Source organism: Neomonachus schauinslandi, chromosome 5, assembly GCF_002201575.2.
Source record: "Neomonachus schauinslandi chromosome 5, ASM220157v2, whole genome shotgun sequence".
NCBI lineage: Eukaryota > Metazoa > Chordata > Mammalia > Carnivora > Phocidae > Neomonachus > Neomonachus schauinslandi.
Genome location: NC_058407.1, coordinates 106,713,013 through 106,733,227, shown reverse-complemented (window position 1 = coordinate 106,733,227; position 20,215 = coordinate 106,713,013). Strand labels below are relative to the sequence as shown.

General features: G+C 36.8%; 1 protein-coding gene across 19 annotated transcripts in view; it reads right to left on the bottom strand.

Moving 5' to 3' along the window:
- PARD3 (par-3 family cell polarity regulator) overlaps positions 1-20,215 on the bottom strand; it is a 656,432-nt gene that overhangs the window by 375,869 nt on the left and 260,348 nt on the right. For all 19 annotated transcript variants that reach the window (XM_021685996.1, XM_044915499.1, XM_021685999.1 and 16 more), the window contains exon 3: positions 11,038-11,218. In XM_021685996.1, coding sequence (XP_021541671.1) covers positions 11,038-11,218 — 181 coding nt within the window. The remainder of the gene's footprint in view (positions 1-11,037; positions 11,219-20,215) is intronic.

The following is a 20,215-nucleotide window of genomic DNA, read 5'->3' as shown; positions in this document are numbered from 1 at the left end:
GTGTTGGAAATGCCACAAAGAAACCTAACAAAAAGGATCTTGAGGTATAGTAAGGGTTCATACATTTTCGGCAGTATCTCAGCTTGTCTTGATCATGAAGCCCTGAGCCACTGCTATGCCGTAAGCACAGACTGCATTCGTTCACTTGAGACTAAGGTTCCCAATAGTAAAAATAGGGCAGGTGGACCTCAAAGTTTAGGGACTGCTACAATTCTACAAAGACATGAATATCTTTTTCAAATGCCCCTTACACAATGTAATATACTGACAGCCTCAAAGGGGAGAAGCCATGCACGTGTCTAAATGTTCATGCAGTCAATGGAAAGAAAGGATTCTTTGGTAAAGTAAGCAGATAGAAATGACACAGAACATTGAAAAGACTACAAAGTTACTTTGGAATGTTCCAACATAAAGACCACAGATGAAATGTTTCAGCCCAATGAAGCAAGTGATCACTTATATTTTATTAGTGTATTTTAAAACCTAGTATTACCTGTGTACTGACGTGTGGAAAATATATTTTGTTCATTTTTTATGGATGAAACATTTCACAAGTTTAAAATAATTTTGCAACCAAAATCACCATATGTTGATTACTGGTTATTTAATTGGAAAACTGAAGGATAAAGGAGGCATCTTTGTGATACCAAATATCAATGAAAAAAAAGATTTTATTTATGATATTTAAATGTAGTCCTCTGGAACAAACAAGCTGGTTCACAGACAGTGTGCCTGCTGCTGATCTGTTGTCGCTTGACAGCCCATCTTATCTGCCAAATTGCTCATTAGGTTTGGCAATTTTCACCTGCGCCTCCAGTTTATATTTCAGCAGGGAATAAACATCAGTCTGCTTTTACCATCTTCCACAGTGAGCTCCCAACATCCCCTCAGTAGCTCAGTCCCCACCCATCTGCCATCCTCCAAACACACTCACCTTGTGTACATACCATTATTTTTAAAATGTCAATTTGGCTTCCAGCTTTGGAGGCTACCTTAGCTTAAATAAAGCAAAAGTATGAGAGAGAGAGTATGCAAAATAAGCCCCATCTTACAATATTAAGTGGGCTAACAAATAATTCACTTATTTTTTAATACAAAAAAAAAAGGACACACAATCTGAATTTAATTTTAAAAATGCTTATTTCAGGGACTATTTCTAATGTGGCACAGGTGACAAGAGCAGTGAAGACGATCCGGCTTCCAGTTGGTTCTGACCCACCCAACCTTTATTATATGTCTGAAAGGAGATACTCCAATTTATAAATAAACAATAGAGGTAACGTGGCAGCCAGAACAAAGAGGTAGCTGAGAGTACTACTCGGCTCTCCGCCTGTGCCTGCTTCCAATGATCCCTTCCAATGAGCACTCTGACATTCAGAGGCAGATCAATACACAAAAAAATACAAAAGAGATACTTCGTGGGCAAAAAGCAACAAAGATATAAAACAAAATGTCTGAAACCCCATAAAACAACTTCTGATGGAATACTGTTTTTCATTTTGCAGAAGTAAAATATTCACCACCAACCCTGCAATTAGCTAGAAAATTACAATAATTACAGCAATTTTGTATCCCATCTCCAATCCAATTAATAGATATATGACCTTGTCAACATGTAATAATCAGATTGCATCTACAACAAAACTGGATGAGTTTTATATGCTGAATAGAACTTGCACAGTAAGAAGGTAATTATTTGAAATACTGAGAATACCATTTGTATGCCATGCTCCACTTCACAAGTTAAAAAGGAATACAATAGGAATATTATTTCTATTTTTCAATATATATTTAAATCAAATCCAGAAAATAGTATTCTAGTACCAGTTAATGTTAAGAGAACAGATCTCTAAACCAGAGATCTTGGATCTCTTAGCAAGGCAAAATCAATCTGTATATGCTTAGGTAAGAAAAAAAAATAAGAGATCAAGGAAGGGGAGTGGGTGCTAATTTTAGGACCCAATCCTTCTGCAACAATTATCACTCTCTCTTTTAGTTCTAAAAGTTAGGAAGCTAGTAAAACCTTACCAATTAATCAAACAGCACTACTCCAATAAAATGTTGCCAGCAATGGATAAAAACTAACTATAAAATTAACACAGCTTAGAAATGTTAAAAATATTTAAAGACTTAAAACACAGTAAACACATACACACAATCTAATAAATCAGATACTTTTCTCAACATTCCTACAGCAATACTATTTCCAGAAATTTTAGAATTACTAAGGCATGTGCCAGTTCCAAAGGAATCTTGAATCTTCAGTCTGGATCTTCCAGAGGTAATATTAAAAAATTAGATTTCTGGGGTGTAAAAGAATCCTGCCACCATTCTAAGATCAGGCTACCATGGGATGTCTGACCTCTACAAAAAGTCTTTGAGAATTAAAAAAGAAAGAAAAAAAAACAGTGAAAAAAATCACCAAACTCGAACTCAATGATTTATTTGCATAGGAAATGTGTGCCCCTGAGCACATTAGGTCTCTCTAAGCCTGGGTTTGAGAACACTAAAAATAGAGAGAGTTAAACATGTATCACAGAATTATGAGGTTAAGAGAGAACAGTTCTAGTCTGATTCTGTATTGAAGAGAGGCAGTGTGTCCTAGTCAAGAATGTATGTCCTGTCAGGGTGCCTGGCTGGCTTAGGCAATGGAGCATGTGACTCCTGATCTCAGGATTGTGAGTTTGAGCCCCACATTGGGTATAGAGATTACTTAAAAATAAAATCTTTTAAAAATTAAAAAAAAGAATATATGTCCTGTTTACTTGGGTTCCGTAACTTCTCGACCCTTTAAAACATCCATCAAGTCTGCACTCAAGAGACATCCCTTATCATCTTCACCTTTCTACAATCATCTGTTACCTGTGCTTATTGTGTGCCTGGCACTGTATTAGGACTTTAAAGACCTCATTTACTACTCACAACAAACCTGAGGCAGGCACTTAGAGATTGAGGAACTGAGGCTGAGAGAGATAACTAAACTTGCCCAAATGTTCAAAATGATGTGACGGTGCCTGTAGTCTTTCTAAACCATGAATAGTACTACTCTATACTACTGCTAGAAAGGAATTTTTGCATAGCAAGCTCACGTTAAAAGCATAAAGTAGAATATATTCCCAAACCCCGGTTTGAAAAAAAAAAAAAAGCCCATTTATGCAAGTTACCTGGTATGTGGTTATTTCTAAATCAAACTCTGCTTTTGCCTGAGAGGATGCAAAAACCATCCAAGGGATGCCAGCCCACCAAAAGTTTCAGGGATTTGAGGTCTAGATCTTCATATAAGATTTGCATCTTTCCCTGAAACGGCTCCACTGTCCTTAAAATAAAGGGGTCAAGGTGAAATGCTGGCTCTTCCAACCCATTTCTCCCTTGTCAACAGCCCTAAGGGCTGATACATATCCAGGAGGCAGAGGAGGCCCAATGCCTGGGACCCACAGTGCTTTTAGAGGCCCAATGCTTTAATTTCTTTTTTTTTTTTTTAAGATTTTATTTATTTAGAGAGAGAGAGCGTGCATGTGAGCAGGGGGGAGGGGCAGAGGGAGAGACAGAATTTCGAGTAGACTCCTCTCTGAGTGAAGAGCCCAATGCGAGGCTCGATCTCACGACCCTGAGATCACAACCTGAGTCAAATCAAGAGTCGGATGCTTAACTGACAGCGCCACACAGGTGCCCTTAATTTCTTTTAAAATCAGAAGGAAAACAAAATGAACTTTGAGAGATAAAGAAAATGTTTTAATTTTTTTCCTCACATCATATGCAAATGATACTTTTAGGGCCCATGAAAACTATGAAATTTTGCATGACAGAAAAAATAAAATACTGAAATATTTAAAATTATATAAATATCATTTTTATTATTGATATTATTACGGTGGGAGGAGTCCATGAAGACAAAATTGCCTAGAGGCTAGGAAAGTCCTAAGGATGCTCTGAACAGCTTCTCTACCTCACAAGATGGGAAACAACAACAAAAAAACCACACACACACATTTAAAAAATTAAAAAATTAAAAAATAAGCATCACCTATCCTGAACCTTACAATTGATGAGATATACCACTGCACTTAAAAACTTCCATGATGGGGTGCCTGGGTGACTCAGCTGGTTAAGCATCCAACTCTTGGCTAGGCTCAGGTCATGATCTCAGGGTCGTGAGATCAAGCCCCATATGGGGTTCTACACTCAGCATGGAGTTTGCTTAAGATTCTCTCTCTCCCTCTCTCAATAAATAAATAAATAAAATCTCAAAAAGGAAAAAAACAAAACCTACAGGATGCCAAACAAAGGGACATTTTGAAATAATGGCCTTGATGTTGAGAAAGTAAATGACTCAGGGTAACAAATCCTTTTGCCACTCAACGAGTTTCTAGTTCACTGCTTTTAACAAAATGAAAGGAAGACCTAAGCCAGTTGTCTTTCCACCGATACATCAATAAAAATAACTTGATGAAGGATGACAAAATAATGTCTGGTGCTTAATTTGGAGGGAGGTCGAAGAGCTGGTAATAGCACTGTAATAAACTCCATCTACACCCTTCTACTCACTTCTATGAACAAGATTTCCCAGATAGCAATTTCTTATTCTAGAAAAATTTAATATTTTTCAGCAATTAGAGTGTAATAGCTGGGGAGAAAGCCCCATTTAAAGAGATACATCTATAAAAAAAAATAATTTCTGGAGCGCCTGGGTGGCTCAGTCAGTTAAGCATCCAACTCTTGATTTTGGCTCAGGTCATGATCTCAGGGTCGTGAAATTGAGACGGGGTTGGGCTCCATGCTGGGAGTGAAGCCTGCTTAAGACTCTCTCTCTCACTCTCCCTCTGCCCCTCCCCCACCCTCACATTTTCTCTCCCTCTCTCTCAAAAAAAAATAGTAAAAATGGACAATGACCAGACTATACATAAAAATGAAACTCTAACCCACCATTTGCAGAAACCAACCTAATAAGCCAGACTGCTACCTAGAGTAACCAGTCCAGGAAATTAGACTACTATCTGCAACAACCAGTTCAGGAAGCCAAGCAATAACCCCTGTAACAGTCAGCCCAAAATAGACAGGATTTGAATAATAATTGACAGCTTCCCTAATTTTTGACTCTGCTTTCAACTTAGGAACAACCAGAGAAAGTCAAATACGCACCTTTAACCAATTACAAAGGATACTTTGCTTCTAGGTAGCCCACCTACAGCTACTCTATGCCAACAGCTACCATCAGGGCACATCTAAAGCCTCCCCTTTGTTTTCCTATAAAGCTTTCCCACTTCCCTGCCTGCCAAATACAAGTGATGGTGGTTAAATCCCTTGCTATGGCAATTTCTGAATAAATAGCCTTGCTGTGGCAAGCTGTGAATAGCTTATTCTCATTTGGATGTTCTCATTTATTTCCACATAGGCAAATTTTTTTATATTGCATATTTATGCTACTTTGATCAATTATGTACTAATAATGATCACCAGTATATTTGCATTTTATAAAAAATTTAAGAGTTAACATTTGGATGTATTTTCTTTGTTTCAGAGAAATATGAAAAGATGACCAATGAAAGATATTCAAGCCTAAAAATATATTCAGTTAAAACTCTGAGTTATACTAAATGAAACAAAGTTCAAGGAAAATAGGAAAACTTTGAAAGTTTTAAATAAGTGCTTTATGTACATGTTTCCTTTAAAAACACACACACGCACACACACACACACTTTTAGAGTAATTTTAAACACATACAGAAGTAGAATAGTATACTGAATCCCACATAGCCACTCAGCTACCCATTCCCCACTATCCCAGCCTGTTTACTTTGAAGCAAATTCCAGATAGATCATTTCCAAACATACCTACTTCATTATGTATTACAAAAAGATTAAGACTTTTTAAGAAAATAATTTCAATAACATAGCACACCTAAAAAGAAATAATTGTTTAATATCAAATACTCAAAAGGTGTTCAACTCACCAATCAGCATATGACTGCTATTCTGTTGTTGTTGTTGTTGTTTCATTTAAATCAGGATTTATACAAGATTCACAAATTATGATTGGATGTTATGTCTCTTAAGTCTCTACTAATCTGTGTTCCCGCTCTACCTCTTTCCCGACCTTGTACTTGATCTATCGAAGAACCTGGGTCACTTGTCTTGTATAGTTTCCCACCACCTTGACTTGACTGATTGGATGTCTATGGTGTTAACATGCTTCCCAGTGTTTAGGATTTCCTATAAATTGACAATTGGATCTAGATGCTTGATTGGATTTAGGTTTAATTTCTTTTGCCAAGACTACTTCATAGTGTTATATTCTTCCATCAGGAAGATCACGATACTTAGTTAACTCTCAATTTACTATTATCTTTTTATATTATCAGTGATTGATGATAAATGCATCAATCCATTATTTCATCAGGAATGACAAAAAAGTAATATTCTCCTTCTATCATTGCTTCTTCATTTATTAGCTAGGATACCTCTATAAAGAGAAACTTCCCCTTCATCTACTATACCTCTATAAAGAGAAACTTCCCCTTCATCTACTATTTTGTTACCCAGTAATAACATTCATACAGGAAATATACCTTATTCTTTAATTCTTTTATCAGTTTTCCAAATAATAAGTTGGTTCACTAGGATCCCTTACCTTGCTTACTTATTTATTATCATTATAAACTCATGAATGCATTGCTATTACTACCCTTCCTGATGTTCTAATCATCCCTCTTGGTCCAGTGGGAACTTCAACATGACACCTGGGCAATGCTGACACAACCCCAGTCACTTTCATAGCTTTCCTTATTTTCTGATATGGCAGGATGACCCAGAATCACCTCCTGCATTTCCTGCCTGGATCAGAATTCAGCATTTCTCCAAAAAGCTCTGATCCCTCTTAATGGAAGATATTATTTCCAAAACACAATCTGGACATCAGGAATGCTCAGTTACTGGGTTGGAGTGTTAATTCAAGACATATTCAGTGAACACACACAGGATTTTCCCTTCTTCCCTCCTCCTTGTGTGTGTGTGTGTGTGTGTGTGTGTGTGTGTGTAACAAAACATACCACAGATTCATTATACGTTCTATTCAAACTGAGGACCATGGAATTTTTACTTATTCTCCTCTAACTTACATCTGTACCCTTTTCTTCTATATTCTGAATCCTGGATCCTCGATGGCACAAGGAATAACAGAATTAGAATATTATTATAATTCTTCATTTGCTCCACCTCATAATATCCACCCAACAATCTAAGACTAACAGGACCAATTTTACCAACAACAAACTGTTCTTGTTTGTTTGGCAGTTTTTTTTTTCCCCCAATCTTCCTTTGGTGGTATAAATTACTAAGTTTTACAGTTATCCAGAATAGTTAACTCTTGGATGAGTGAGCAACCAACTGGATATATATTTATGTGTAGTTCTGTTATATGATTTTTATTTTAAGAATTACTATTTAACTATTAATATTGTTATAAAGAATTTTAATTTTAAAATAAAATTTGATTATAATTACATAAAATATAATATGGTTTGAACACCAAATATACAAACAAGAGGTTGTCTCACTTCTATTCCACTTCATCCATCTTATTCTCTCTGTTCCCCATAGCTACCTATTCTTTATGGTTATTTTTTTTTATTTTATTTCTTCAACATAAGAAGCTTTTATCTAAATAGTCTTTCACTGTGTGGTCTATTTTATTCACTTTCTCATTTTTTAAAGCACGTTTTTGGAAAATTTGTATTTTTACTCTAATAAAATACGTTTGTGTAATACTGCCCATAATTCCCTCTTTTTTGTTATTATGGTCTCTTGATTACCTTCTATGAGCAATATCATTATTAGCTGATCATCATGTTTCGTCCTTCAGTTTAAGGGCATTATTCAGAACGTTGTTCAATATACTGGGCTCAAGAAAATTTTTCTCAAGTGTCAGTTTGAGCTTAGATAATTGCTATTTTTGACCATAAGGACAATGATTCATTTAATTCAGGGTTTCTCTACCTCAGTACTATTGATATTTTGGGCTGGAGAATTGATGTGGATGACGTCCTATGCTTTGTAGGATGTTTGGTAACATCCGTGGCCTTAATCAGACACTCATAGTATCCCCCAAATCTTTACCAGTTGTGACAACCAAAAATATCTCCAGATATCGTCAACTGTCCCTTGTGGGAAATATCAATCATACCTGAGAACCACTAATTCAACTAAATCAAGGTTCTCACTTTATATGTACTACAAGGACAAATTAGTGGCAACTTCTAAAAAAACATGAAAAGATCTTAAGATGAGAATTCTGTGTATTAAATTCACCTAGGCTTTATCTTAATTCTCAAAATTAATATCCACTGTTCTAGTGACCAAAAAAGTTGCATACTTTTCTTAGCTTCCATCAGTTCTTCATGCAAAGAAGGAGAAGAGTGAATTCAATCATAGCAAGACTTGGAAAACAGAGGAAAGTTATCACTTTCTTTCTTCAAGGTAAGCATTAGGAGTTTATCTAAAATCTTTTATTAACCATGGCCCTAATTAGAGTTGATTACTCCTCAATTCAGCAAATTTCTACATATTGCTGGCTTCTTTATTTTCCTATCTGTAAATCAGAAAGACCACTAAACATAAACTCTTTGTTGATAAGGACTAGGCCTTATTAACTCAACTCTGGACTCATCACATATCACAATGCCTGGCCCAGTATTGTCCAACTCTTACATTATGTTTGAATCAGTGGCATTAAAACAGTATGAAAAATCATCTTAATAGATAGGGGACTCATATATAATGGGTAACTTCTACATAGTCACCAAACCTTGTATTTAATAGATGCATACCATACACTCACCCAATGGCTGCCAAAGCCATAAAATCTAAATAAACTTAGCATATAAAATTCAGAACTAGAAAGCAGTATTTATATATTATCCCACTGATGGCTATAAGACATTGCCAATGCTTCAAATATAAGTTCCTTTGCTCACTAAGAACAAGATAACACAAAAATACTTTGTGTAAAAAGAGCATTTAAATTTTAACACACAGGACCAGCCAAATGTGGGTCGTGGTGCTTAAGAAATGTTGTTGCAACCAGAACAAAAGACAGAAATTGATGGAAAGTATGCCATTCAAATTCTTCTTAACATAAAGACAGCCATTTACCTTTCCTCTAACACTTTTTTAAGGTGCCGTTAAATTAAAGGTGCATCCTTCATAAAACATGAATTAAAAACTACAACAATAACACACAAAAAAGCTCTGTATTTAATTATATAAATTAGGGTGTAATTATTCACATAAAGACACTATTTTCCAAATATCAGGCACCTGAATATATATTATTTAATTAAAATTTACTATAAGTCACATGTAGAAATAAGTCAATCAGAGAGACAATTATATGATTTCACTCGTATAAGGAGCATAAGAAGCAGAGCAGAGGACTGTAGGGGAAGGGAGGGGAAAAAAGAATGGGAAGTCATCACAGAGGGAGACAAAGCATGAGAGACTCTTAATTATGGGAAACAAACGGTTGCTGGAGAGGAGGTGGGGGGGGATGGGGTCATTGGTGATGGGCATTAAGAAGAGCACGTGATGTAAAGAGCACTGGTTGTTATTCAAAACTGATAAACTACTGAACACTACATCAGAAAATTTAAAAAACAAAAATCACATTTAGGCAATCCACTTTTTATAAATGAGTTTATTCCAAGAAGATAATTATTAGAGCATGGGCTTAATGAGCTGATATGCAATCAAAGAAAGTAAAGTAACTAGTGTACCACTTATATATTACCTTGCATACCATACATGGTACACACCTCACATTTGGAAAAACACTGCCCGAAGCAAATCCAAGATAAGATTTTTAAAAGAGCATATCCATGCAGTAATCAAATGTTCCACAAAATTAGTTTAAAATCTGTTTGTACATGTGTACAAACAAACCTAAATTTTATAAAGAATAAACTATATTCTAAATATTATCTTACTATATTCTATATAGAATTTTGTATTATATTATATATTATTACCTATTATATATGAAGATCTACTGATGACTATCAGTAAAATCACATGAGACTACTGGTAAAATTAGGGGCACCTGGGGGGCTTAGTCGGTTAAGCGTCTGCCTTCGGCTTAGGTCATGATCCCATGAGCCCCGCATCGATCCTTGCTCAGCAAGGAGCCTGCTTTTCCCTCTCCCTCTGCCTGCTTCTCCCCCTATTTGTCTCTCTTTCTCTCTTCACATAAATAAATAAAATCTTAAAAAAAAAAAAAAGACTACCGGTAAAACCACACAACACTTGAAAAACTGCAATGTTTCTAAACAGATGTGACTAAAAGATAAATGATTTTTGACTTACACATTTCTTGAAATGGACCTTCTTATTCTTAAAAACTACTCAATTATAAGATTAGACCATTACAAACACTAAATTTATTTTTAGCAAAAGTTCTTCACCTTTTTGTGTAAACCTGCCAGGAACAGCTGACAGAATTCTTCAGGCAAGTGTCCTAGAACTTGAGTCCTCTATGTCCCTGGGTTCCTCATATAAACTCACTAAGCCCTATATTTTCTTTCCTTGAGATGGTATTCTAATAGCAGCTCTTCCAGATCTCTGACAATAATTCTGGCCCTGACATCTCTTCAGATAAGTTCAAGTAATGGTTGTATCCAAGTTGATTATCCACCAAAGATGCTATGTTTGGGTTCGGTGTGAAGGCCTCCGACTATTTCCTATTTGATCTAGCATTCAGATGAAAAACACGGAAAGAAAAATCCAGGAATATAACTTTAACTGTTATCCTTATTTACCTTTAGTGAGCAATTAAAAGTCTACCAGTCTGAAGTAAAGTAAGCCCAATGTATTGAAATGTGAATCTTGCCTACCTCTCCAGCAAAAGACATTTGCCCAGGTTCTAAACTTAATCAATTTTTGATAAAAACAGATAATGAATTCCATTCACAGGAGCATGGCTGGATAACAAGAGTTGGCATCCCCGTAAATTAAGATGAAACATGCAGAGAAGAAAGAGCTTTCACTTACTTGCACGAAGGACTGAAGGTGTGACCTCAATTTCACTTGTTGCTTGATAAGGCTGAAAGGCTGAAACACTGTTGGTACCAAGCTCACTGCCAAATATCTCTGGACTCTGGGTACCCGTGGAACTGGCACTGGTGCCATCACCTCCATGGTGTGGGTCCTGCTCGTCAAACACTGCTACCAGCTAGAAATGAAAGGTACGTTTGCATTTACAAACAAAGGCATTTAAAACTGCCACCAAACAACTGGTGAATCACTGAACTCTACCTCTGTAACTAATACATTATACATTAATTAGCGGAATCTAAATAAAATTAAATTTAAAATAAAGTAAAACGAAATTGCTACTAAAGTCACACCACATTTGACATAATTCTACAGAGGAAAAATACTGACATTTAAGCACCCAGGAATATTATGTTTTAGGAAGCAAAACTTTAAAGACATAGTCTTCCCCTGAGTTTTGATGCTTTACTTTTGTATTTCTAAGTTGTGCGTTTCATATCTGAAATTCTACTGGTGAAAAATAATAAAATGGTTTTTTATCACAGAATGCTAAGGAAGATGGGGTAGATTTAAATCTTTTTGTAAATGATATATTAAGTGGAAAAGCAAATGCATTTCTATATATAATACATGCTCTGCAGTACTACATATATAGCAAAAGATATAAGGTACCTTTCACATAGGAGGAAGGAGTATTAAAAACTACACATGTGTCTGCCCATTTGTGTATAAGGAATATAAGAAGGATAAAAGATACGGTTGTCTCCCAGGAGTTGGTAAGAACAGGGATGAAAGAAAAAGAAAATGGGAGCAATGAGGTTAGTGGGGAGGAAAAGACTTAAGTAATTTTGGAAAACTATTTTCACTGTTTACTGTTAAGGCTAGAGACCAAAAAAAAAAAACTGTCATATCAGTTTGTTTCTCACAAGCGTATGGTTTAGAAATCCTCACACTACTATACACACACACACACACACACTCACACACCAGAAATGCTTGAAAAAGAAAAATATTTTGGATAATGAGAATCAAAATTCTCCCTGTCAGAAACAGAAGTTACAAATAAAGAAATAAACTCTGTGATATTAGATTAAAATTAGAGGTATCAATATGAACATGTGTTTTTTTATAAGTGGGTAGGTAGGTGGACAGATAGATAGGTATGGATGAATGTTAATGCATATGTGGTTCTTAGCTCCCCCCCTCACTGGGAAGTCCTAGAAGCAACCACATACAGTATGAAGGAACACAAGTGCCCGGATCTTGGTTTCTGTTACCATTTTCCAATAAATAAACAAAGGATCCTTAAAAAAAAATAGTTAATTCCAGGGTTGGGGCAGACAAAATATATGATGGGCCTGGAACACCTTTGATGTTAAAAGGTAAAGAGTACTCCAAAGTGAAAGAGGCACATCAAAGGGAATCAGGTGTCAACCCAAAGGAGCTCCCAATGGCCAAAGCTGGGACAACTCAAAAACAAGTCAATAATGATACAATTGGATTTTAACCCAAAAACAAACCTAATATCTGTAAGGCCATAATGATACAAATAAATAATTGAAGAAATAATTAACGGTGGAAATAGATAGCTCTTCCATACTGTAGCATTCGATTTAAGAAAAAGAGAAGGAATGATGGAAATAGAAGTCATCACCAAGCAATCTCCACAGCAAGAATTGATGCAGGTGAAATTACCAATGGAAGCTAAAATCATTGGGTGAGCATATCACGAGAAACAGGGTATTTGCATATCTCAAAGTATCTCCCCACAAATTACTTTTTCATTAAAAAGAGAAAAATGGTATCTTTGCATGGGAGAAACTTGGCAGACACCACTTTATCAAGGTTAACATCACCAGTAATGAGTCATATCACCTCTGATACAATGCACGGAGAAGGACATAAAATTACTTTGGTGGTATTCCTGATAAAAATGCATATCTTAGATCTAATCATGAGAAAACATCAGATAAATCCAAATTGAGGGACAATCTATAAAATAACTCACACTCTTTAAAAATATTAAAGTGATGAAAGCAAAAGAAAGGCTGATGTAGTTGTGTAAATTGGAAGAGACAGAGGAGAAACAAGAATTACAGGCAGCATGAGGTCCTTGCCTGGATCGTGGACTAGAAAAAGGACACCAGTAGAAAAAAGGCAGCACTTAAATGAGGGCTGTAGATTGGTTAACAGTATTTACTCAATGTTACTAGTTTCCTAACTTTGATAATTGTATTATAGTTATGTCAGATTTTATATTCAAGGTGGATGAAGGGTATATGCAACTATTTTTGCAACTTTTCTCAAGTATAAAAGTATTTCAAAATCAAACTTTCATAATACAGCATTACAAAATAACATGAAAATTAAAATTCAATCTATTTCTTCTGATAACCAAACAGTGATAGCACTTTAAAATCTCAGAGTAATAAAGTTCCAAGGGCCAACACCACCTTGGTCATTCACATTACAACCCTATGCCTAGTAAACTAAGCGAAGCATTCCAAGGAAAGCAGAACCATAACTAACTCAAAAAAACCCACTCCTACCTACCTCCAATTCAAGCTTCTCCAATGCTAAAAGTCTTATCAGTTAAAGGATGGTATGATAAATTTACAGAATATGAGAAGCATTTATAATTACAATCCTCATTTCATAGATGGTTTTGTCATTTTGAACAAATGATATTTCCATGAACATTTATATATTGTCAATCAATTCATAACACAAAAAAGAAAACCATCATAAGGTCAAAGAGACATGTACACAACAGGAAGCTCAGAACCCTGCTGTGGCACCATCTATAATTGGCTGATTAAACAACACAGAGGGAGGCTAAGTGGTAAGAAGAAATTAAAGTAGGATGAATAGTTGGGCCACTCAACCTTATAATAAGCCACATAAGTGGGAAAAGAAATTCTTAGCAGTTATAAATAACAGAAAGGTGTTTGTATGTATGCACTGAAGTTTCCATAAACAGAAATAAAATCAGCCTGTTTATCTGACATTGACTGGGAACAACTCCCAGGGTTAGTAACAGACATTCGGCTAGATGAGCAGTCAGTAAAGTTCTGAAAGGTCCAAACAGTAAATATTTTTGGAGCTTTGCAATCCATGCAGCCTCTGTCACAACGATTTGACTCTGCCATTGTAGCACAAAAACAGCCACTGGCAATACATAAACGAGCATAACTAGGTTTAAATAAAACTTTATTTACAAAGCAGGTGATGGACCAAATTTCACCCATAGGCCATAGTTCGATAATCCTGCACTAGAATGCTCATCCATCCACAGTAACATCCAATTTACAATTTTCAATTTGAGAAATAAAACGAAGAGTCAAGGTACCCTGGTAACCCTGATAAACTACCAATATCTATTTCAAGCTCTTCACTGAGATTTTGAATTTCCATACTTGATTTTAATATCATCAGACTTCTCACAAGGTGTGTGGCTTAATATGGATTTTGAAGATATTAAGTTTTGACACTTGGTGTTTAGTTGGAAGCAAATGCAATGCAAGTTTTGTTATTAACTTTTTACATTGATGTGTTTTCTCAAGAATCAAGTCCTTTCTGCAAACTGAGAATGGAGATTACAAATTACAAAGAATGTGTCTTTAAATGCCACACATGGAAGAACTTATACATATATATTAGTTTCAATAATTATCTCCAGCATTTTTAGAAAACACAAGTATTATGAAATCTGGACTGTGTCATGAACAAATGCTGTTTGAATTTCAGTGGCAGAATCACAGTTGGTGATTTGCAATATGCCAATAACATACAATTTCCACAGCTTTCTTTTAAACCAAAATTTAAGTGCCAGGTGCAGATATGAAGTAATTTTGTGTTAAATTGGGAAGGGTATATAATTTTAGAAAATCTACTCTACAAGAATGTATATAGTAGCACAGCAAAAGAAAACGAGACCTTCACAAAACATCACATATTAAAAATCTCTATCATGCCCTTCAAAAAATAAAGGAAATGTCTGCTTTTAAATTTGTGAAACATGACTCATATCCATATCTTAACAGATGGAATCTTCACTGCTGCCCATGAAGTAGATCATTTTTGAAAGTTCATTTTTACTTTCAATAGTTATGACTTAATCTCTCTTCCAATCCATTCATCCATCAAATCTCCATGAGAACAGACATGTTGAATTTAGGGTAACACCCACAATTATAGATAAACCCACATTCAAATAAACTCCAAATTGCCCATACATTCCTCACCTACCTCAGGAAAAATCATTTTAACTCTCTGAAACATCAGAACCCTCCAAACTGCTTTTATTTTTTTTTTCAAGCTATTTTTAAAACAGCACATGCAAACACTCATAAATCACTGGGATAGAGGGTAGCCCCTTTAATGGGTAAAATTATGTGCTGAAAGCCCAGAGCTGTGTGTAGCAAGGCGTCTAAGAGCATAAGATTCCGAATCAAACAGACCTCCAATCAAAAATAGCTCCGATCGGGGCGCCTGGGTGGCTCAGCCGGTTAAGCGGCTGCCTTTAGCTCAGGTCATGATCCCAGGGTCCTGCGATCGAGCCTCTCATCGGGCTTCCTGCTCAGCAAGGAGTCTGCTTCTCCCTCTCCCACTCCCCTTGCTTGTGTTCCCTCTCTCGCTGTCTCTCTCTCTGTCAAATAAATCAATAAAAAAATCTTAAAAAAAAAAATAGCTCTGATCGTACTTCGTAGATGGGTGTTGGTAAATCCACTGGCCTCTCTACCATCTCTCAGTCTTATAGTCCTGATCACAAAAAAGAGGAAGGTGGTGGTGGTAAGCAGAATAATGCCCCTTGTTGTCTATGCCCCAAACCCCAGAACCCGGGGATGTTAACCTTTCATGGCAAAAGGGACTTTAAAACTATGATTCAGATCGAAGACCTTAAACTAGAGAAGTTATCCTGGATTATCCTGGGGAGGCGGACATCTGATCACTCAAATCTGGAAAAGTAGAGAACCTTTCCCAGCTGGTTCCCAGCTGGTCAGGGAGAAATGTGACAATGATTAGAGAGATGCTACGTTGCTGGCTTTGAAAATGAAAGGAAGCCATGAGCTAAGGAATGTAAGGGGCCTCTGGAAGGCAAAGAAATGGATTCTCTCCTAGGACCTCCAGAAAGGACCAGAGCTCTGCTCACACCTTGATTTTGGCCCAGTGAGACCCATGTCAGACTTCTACCCTAAAGAACTGTGAGTTCATCAATTTGTGATGTTTTAAGCCATGAGTTTGTAGTAATTTGTTACGGCAGCAATAGAAAACAAATAGAGCGCCCTTGCCTACCCTCCTAGAGCTGTTGTGACAAATAAAGAGATAGGGTATATCCACTTTCAGAACACAATAAGCACACATTTACCATTAGCTATTTTTAAGTTATACTGTGCTGGTTGATAAATACATACTTTTGTAAATCTGAGGATCAGTTCCAAGAGTAACTGAAGACTGAGGCAAAGCTCTCCCACACACCAACAATGGTGGGGGCGTGGCAAGAAAAGGAAAGGAGGAGCCTTGACAAGGGTGCCTGACAGTCCAGTTAAGTGGCCAGCTCTTGATTTTGGCTCAGGTCATGATCTCAGGGGTCCTGGGATAGAGCTCAGCTCTGGCAATGTGCTCAGCGGGGAGTCTGCTTCAGGATTCTCTCTTACTCTGCCCCCTCTCCCTGGCTCATGTGCTCCCGCTCTCTCTCTCTCAAATAAATATTTTTATAATACTTATTTAGTATTAAGTATAATTATAAGTAAATAAATATTTATTTGAGAGAAAGAGCAAGTGAGCAGGGGGAGGGGCAGGAGGAGAGGGACAAGCAAGCAGACTCCCCACTGAGCTGGGAGCCCGACAGGGGCTCTATCCCAGGAATGCCAAGATCATGACCTGAGCCAAAGTCAGACAGATACTTAACCAACTGAGCCACCCAGGCATCCCAATAAATAAACCTTTAAAAAAAAGAGAGAGAGAGAGAAGCTTTGCTAGAAAAATTCAACATCACAATAACCACAAAAAGAACTTCTTTTGCAGGTGCTCTACATCCTCCCCTCAACTCTTCACACAAAAATGGAGCAGCTTTTATATTTCATTTCACAGAAAACTGAGACTCAGAGATTAATATGACCAGAATTTAACTATAAATAAGTACAGAATGCATCTGAGAACTGGAAATCAAATCTATCCAACTTAAAAGATCCTTCTTCTCCCAAACCTCCCGCCCCCGGAACATCTAACACACTGACAGCACAGGAACTGGGAAGCTGCAGACTATCATCATCCAGAGTCTCCGAATAGGATTCCGTTCATTCTTGATTAACCAAAGGTAATAATCCACCTGACCAAATTAACATAACTTTGATACCACTACCTAAAATTTTCTGAATATATCTGAGGGAAACCAAGATAATTTTAAATAATTCCAGGCTGGTGATATCATCACTTGGTCTTAATCAGAAGAGCTTTTAAAACCATCAAAAGATCTTGTAGATTCTGTCTCTTCCTCCAGGAAAATGGCAAGTGACTTAAGTAGTTGACCAAGTGAGACCTCAGGTCCCGCTAGGCTCAGGCCCCACACAGCCTCAGAAGCCATGTCACTGCCACAGCCCTTGAATCGTCCCTCTGTCTCTTGATTTCGTTCATATGCAGGCTGAACATATCCAGAGGAAACTGATTATGATGGGTCTCGGGAATGTCCTTTGCATACTCAACCTTAATATACCAAACTGTGTGACTTTGAAATAAAGACTTGTACTTCTTTAGAAAGGCATCACCACTGTCAGCCCTGGAGAAGGTCCAAAGCATGTGGAAAAATACTAAAAACCACAATGAGCTTGAAGACTCTCTTTTCACCTATGGAACAAGAGTGGCCTCAATGAGGAAGCCAGACCCCCCTGAATCATTTGGTTTATAGTATCAAAACAAAATCAGCAAGAAACGCAAAAGAGAAAATGCACTTGATTGTGCTTCCAGTGGGGAACTCTCTATGTGTGCCACATTTTTCAGTATTCTTCCTGCCACAGCAGTATGATGATGATGATGCCCCAAAAAATGACAGCATCATGTAACACATACCTCTGAGCAACGGGAGGGAGATTTCATGGGCAAATCTGCCGAAAAGAATAAATGCAACAGAAAGAAAATGGAGTACAAATGTGAGAGCTGCAGCACAGTGCAATAAGTTTCTAAAAATAAGAAAAATCAAGTGGTTGAAGACACATGTATTTTATGACTGAAGTGATACTGTTCCAAAACATACAATTCTAAACTCTCATATTCCAAAACTGCCTTTTCTTTCCCACAGGTCAATCTGTGAATTTCTACAATTAGGATCACACATACCAATAGCTCCACTTTTTCCCTTTCACTCAGGGATGTACTTTTTAAAACATGTCAAAGTACATCAAGTACTTGGGTTCCGGAATTTCCCTTCATCCATCTCTTGAAAAACAAAAACAAAACAAAACAAAACCTTTCATTTATAGCTGTCTCCCATACAGCACACTTAATAACCTATAGCACATCTATAAAAGGAGAATTACCAGATAGTAGCATGATTATATAGATTAGCATAGTGTGTAATCTACACGTAAGCAAGGAATCTAATGAGGTAAATATTTAATAGTGCCGTTTCAAATAGTACATCCTGTAGAAGAGGGCAAGACATTCCCATTGCTACCTGCACAACCAAGGAGACCAATACCATCACACACCTCTACCTGTCCCACAAGAGCTAATAGCGACCTTTAAAAAAGTCGTAGATACCTAAAAAGGTATTATGCATCATCTGGAAATCACAGTGAAACATATTCAGCTATGACACTCCCCAGCTTATATTTCAGAGCTGGAATTTAATTCTGCTGTCCCTCAGGATGATACACTCGATCACCCACTGAGCCTTCAGACTAATTAGATTCCCAATTTAAGAGTAATATTCAACTAATAGCCTTGAGTATGTCAACCGCAAACCACAATGAAAATATGCAAATGCTGTAGCCATAAGCTAGCTGACCCACTTGTCAGATATAATGTAAACCCCTCTCCCTCACATCCCCAGCACCAAGTGCCACTGTTTCATTTGTACCCGTCCATGAAGTTACAACTACGTTACACTACTGTTTAAGTGTTAATAAAAAGTAAGATTGCACAGTAAGATAAAGCAAAATAACTCTGAGATTGGCTAATCACAGAGAGATAGGTTGACTCCAAACTGGAGGAGGCAGCATTTCTTATGATTTTTATCATGAACACATGCAGCTTTCTCTCAAAGAGATGACAGTAGGTAAAACCAGGAAAGAAGCTATATGAACCTCAGAATCAAATGTAATGATGTAATAACTAATTATTACATAGACATGGGGAGAAAAACTATTAAATCAATTTGTAAGCTTTCTGATGACTGAACTTATGTTAATGACATAGAGACAATACTAAATCCTTAGTCATTCTCTGAGCCCTATTTGCTATCATGGTTCATTAAAAACTCCTTTAAACAGAGCTACTGTTTTACTGGATGAGTAAGCAGAACTATACTAAAAGAATATGTTTGAGCCAATGATGTTTTGTAATAGTAGTAATACAAGCTATACCGATGAAAACTAAGTCACTAGAGACGGAGCATCTCAAGCTTGCCATTGAAAAACTTTAAATGTTACATTCACTAGATTAATTCTGTGCTTCATCAGCATTTCAAGAATTAAGTATATTTTGTCTGATGGGGGGGGGGGGAAAAGACCCAAAGCTTAGCAAGGAACTCTAAAATGACATGAGCACACTGAAAGCTAGCCACCTTTCATACTGGCTATGACAGGAGCCCCTGCCCTACTCTGTTCCATGAGAACGGACCTCAAATCCACACCAACTGCCAGCCCCACAGCTTGAGATTTTACTGTTCCTCACCTACAGTGCCCTCCCCACCTTGCCACTCCACCACCCTTCCAACATATATCTACCTAAAAGCAGGTAAGATGTGGAAATAGATTCAACAGCAAGGTGTTTCAATCTGTAGACAATTTAATGCTCAACTATTAATATGTGTTACATATTGATTCACAAATAGCTTTTCAGGAATAATACTCAGGAACAGATGCATTAATGAATGGGAAATGACAGGCTCCCTCAAGAGTAACTTCTTCTATGAATGCCATAATCCGGAAATTGGGAATCTAAATTAAAAAAAAAA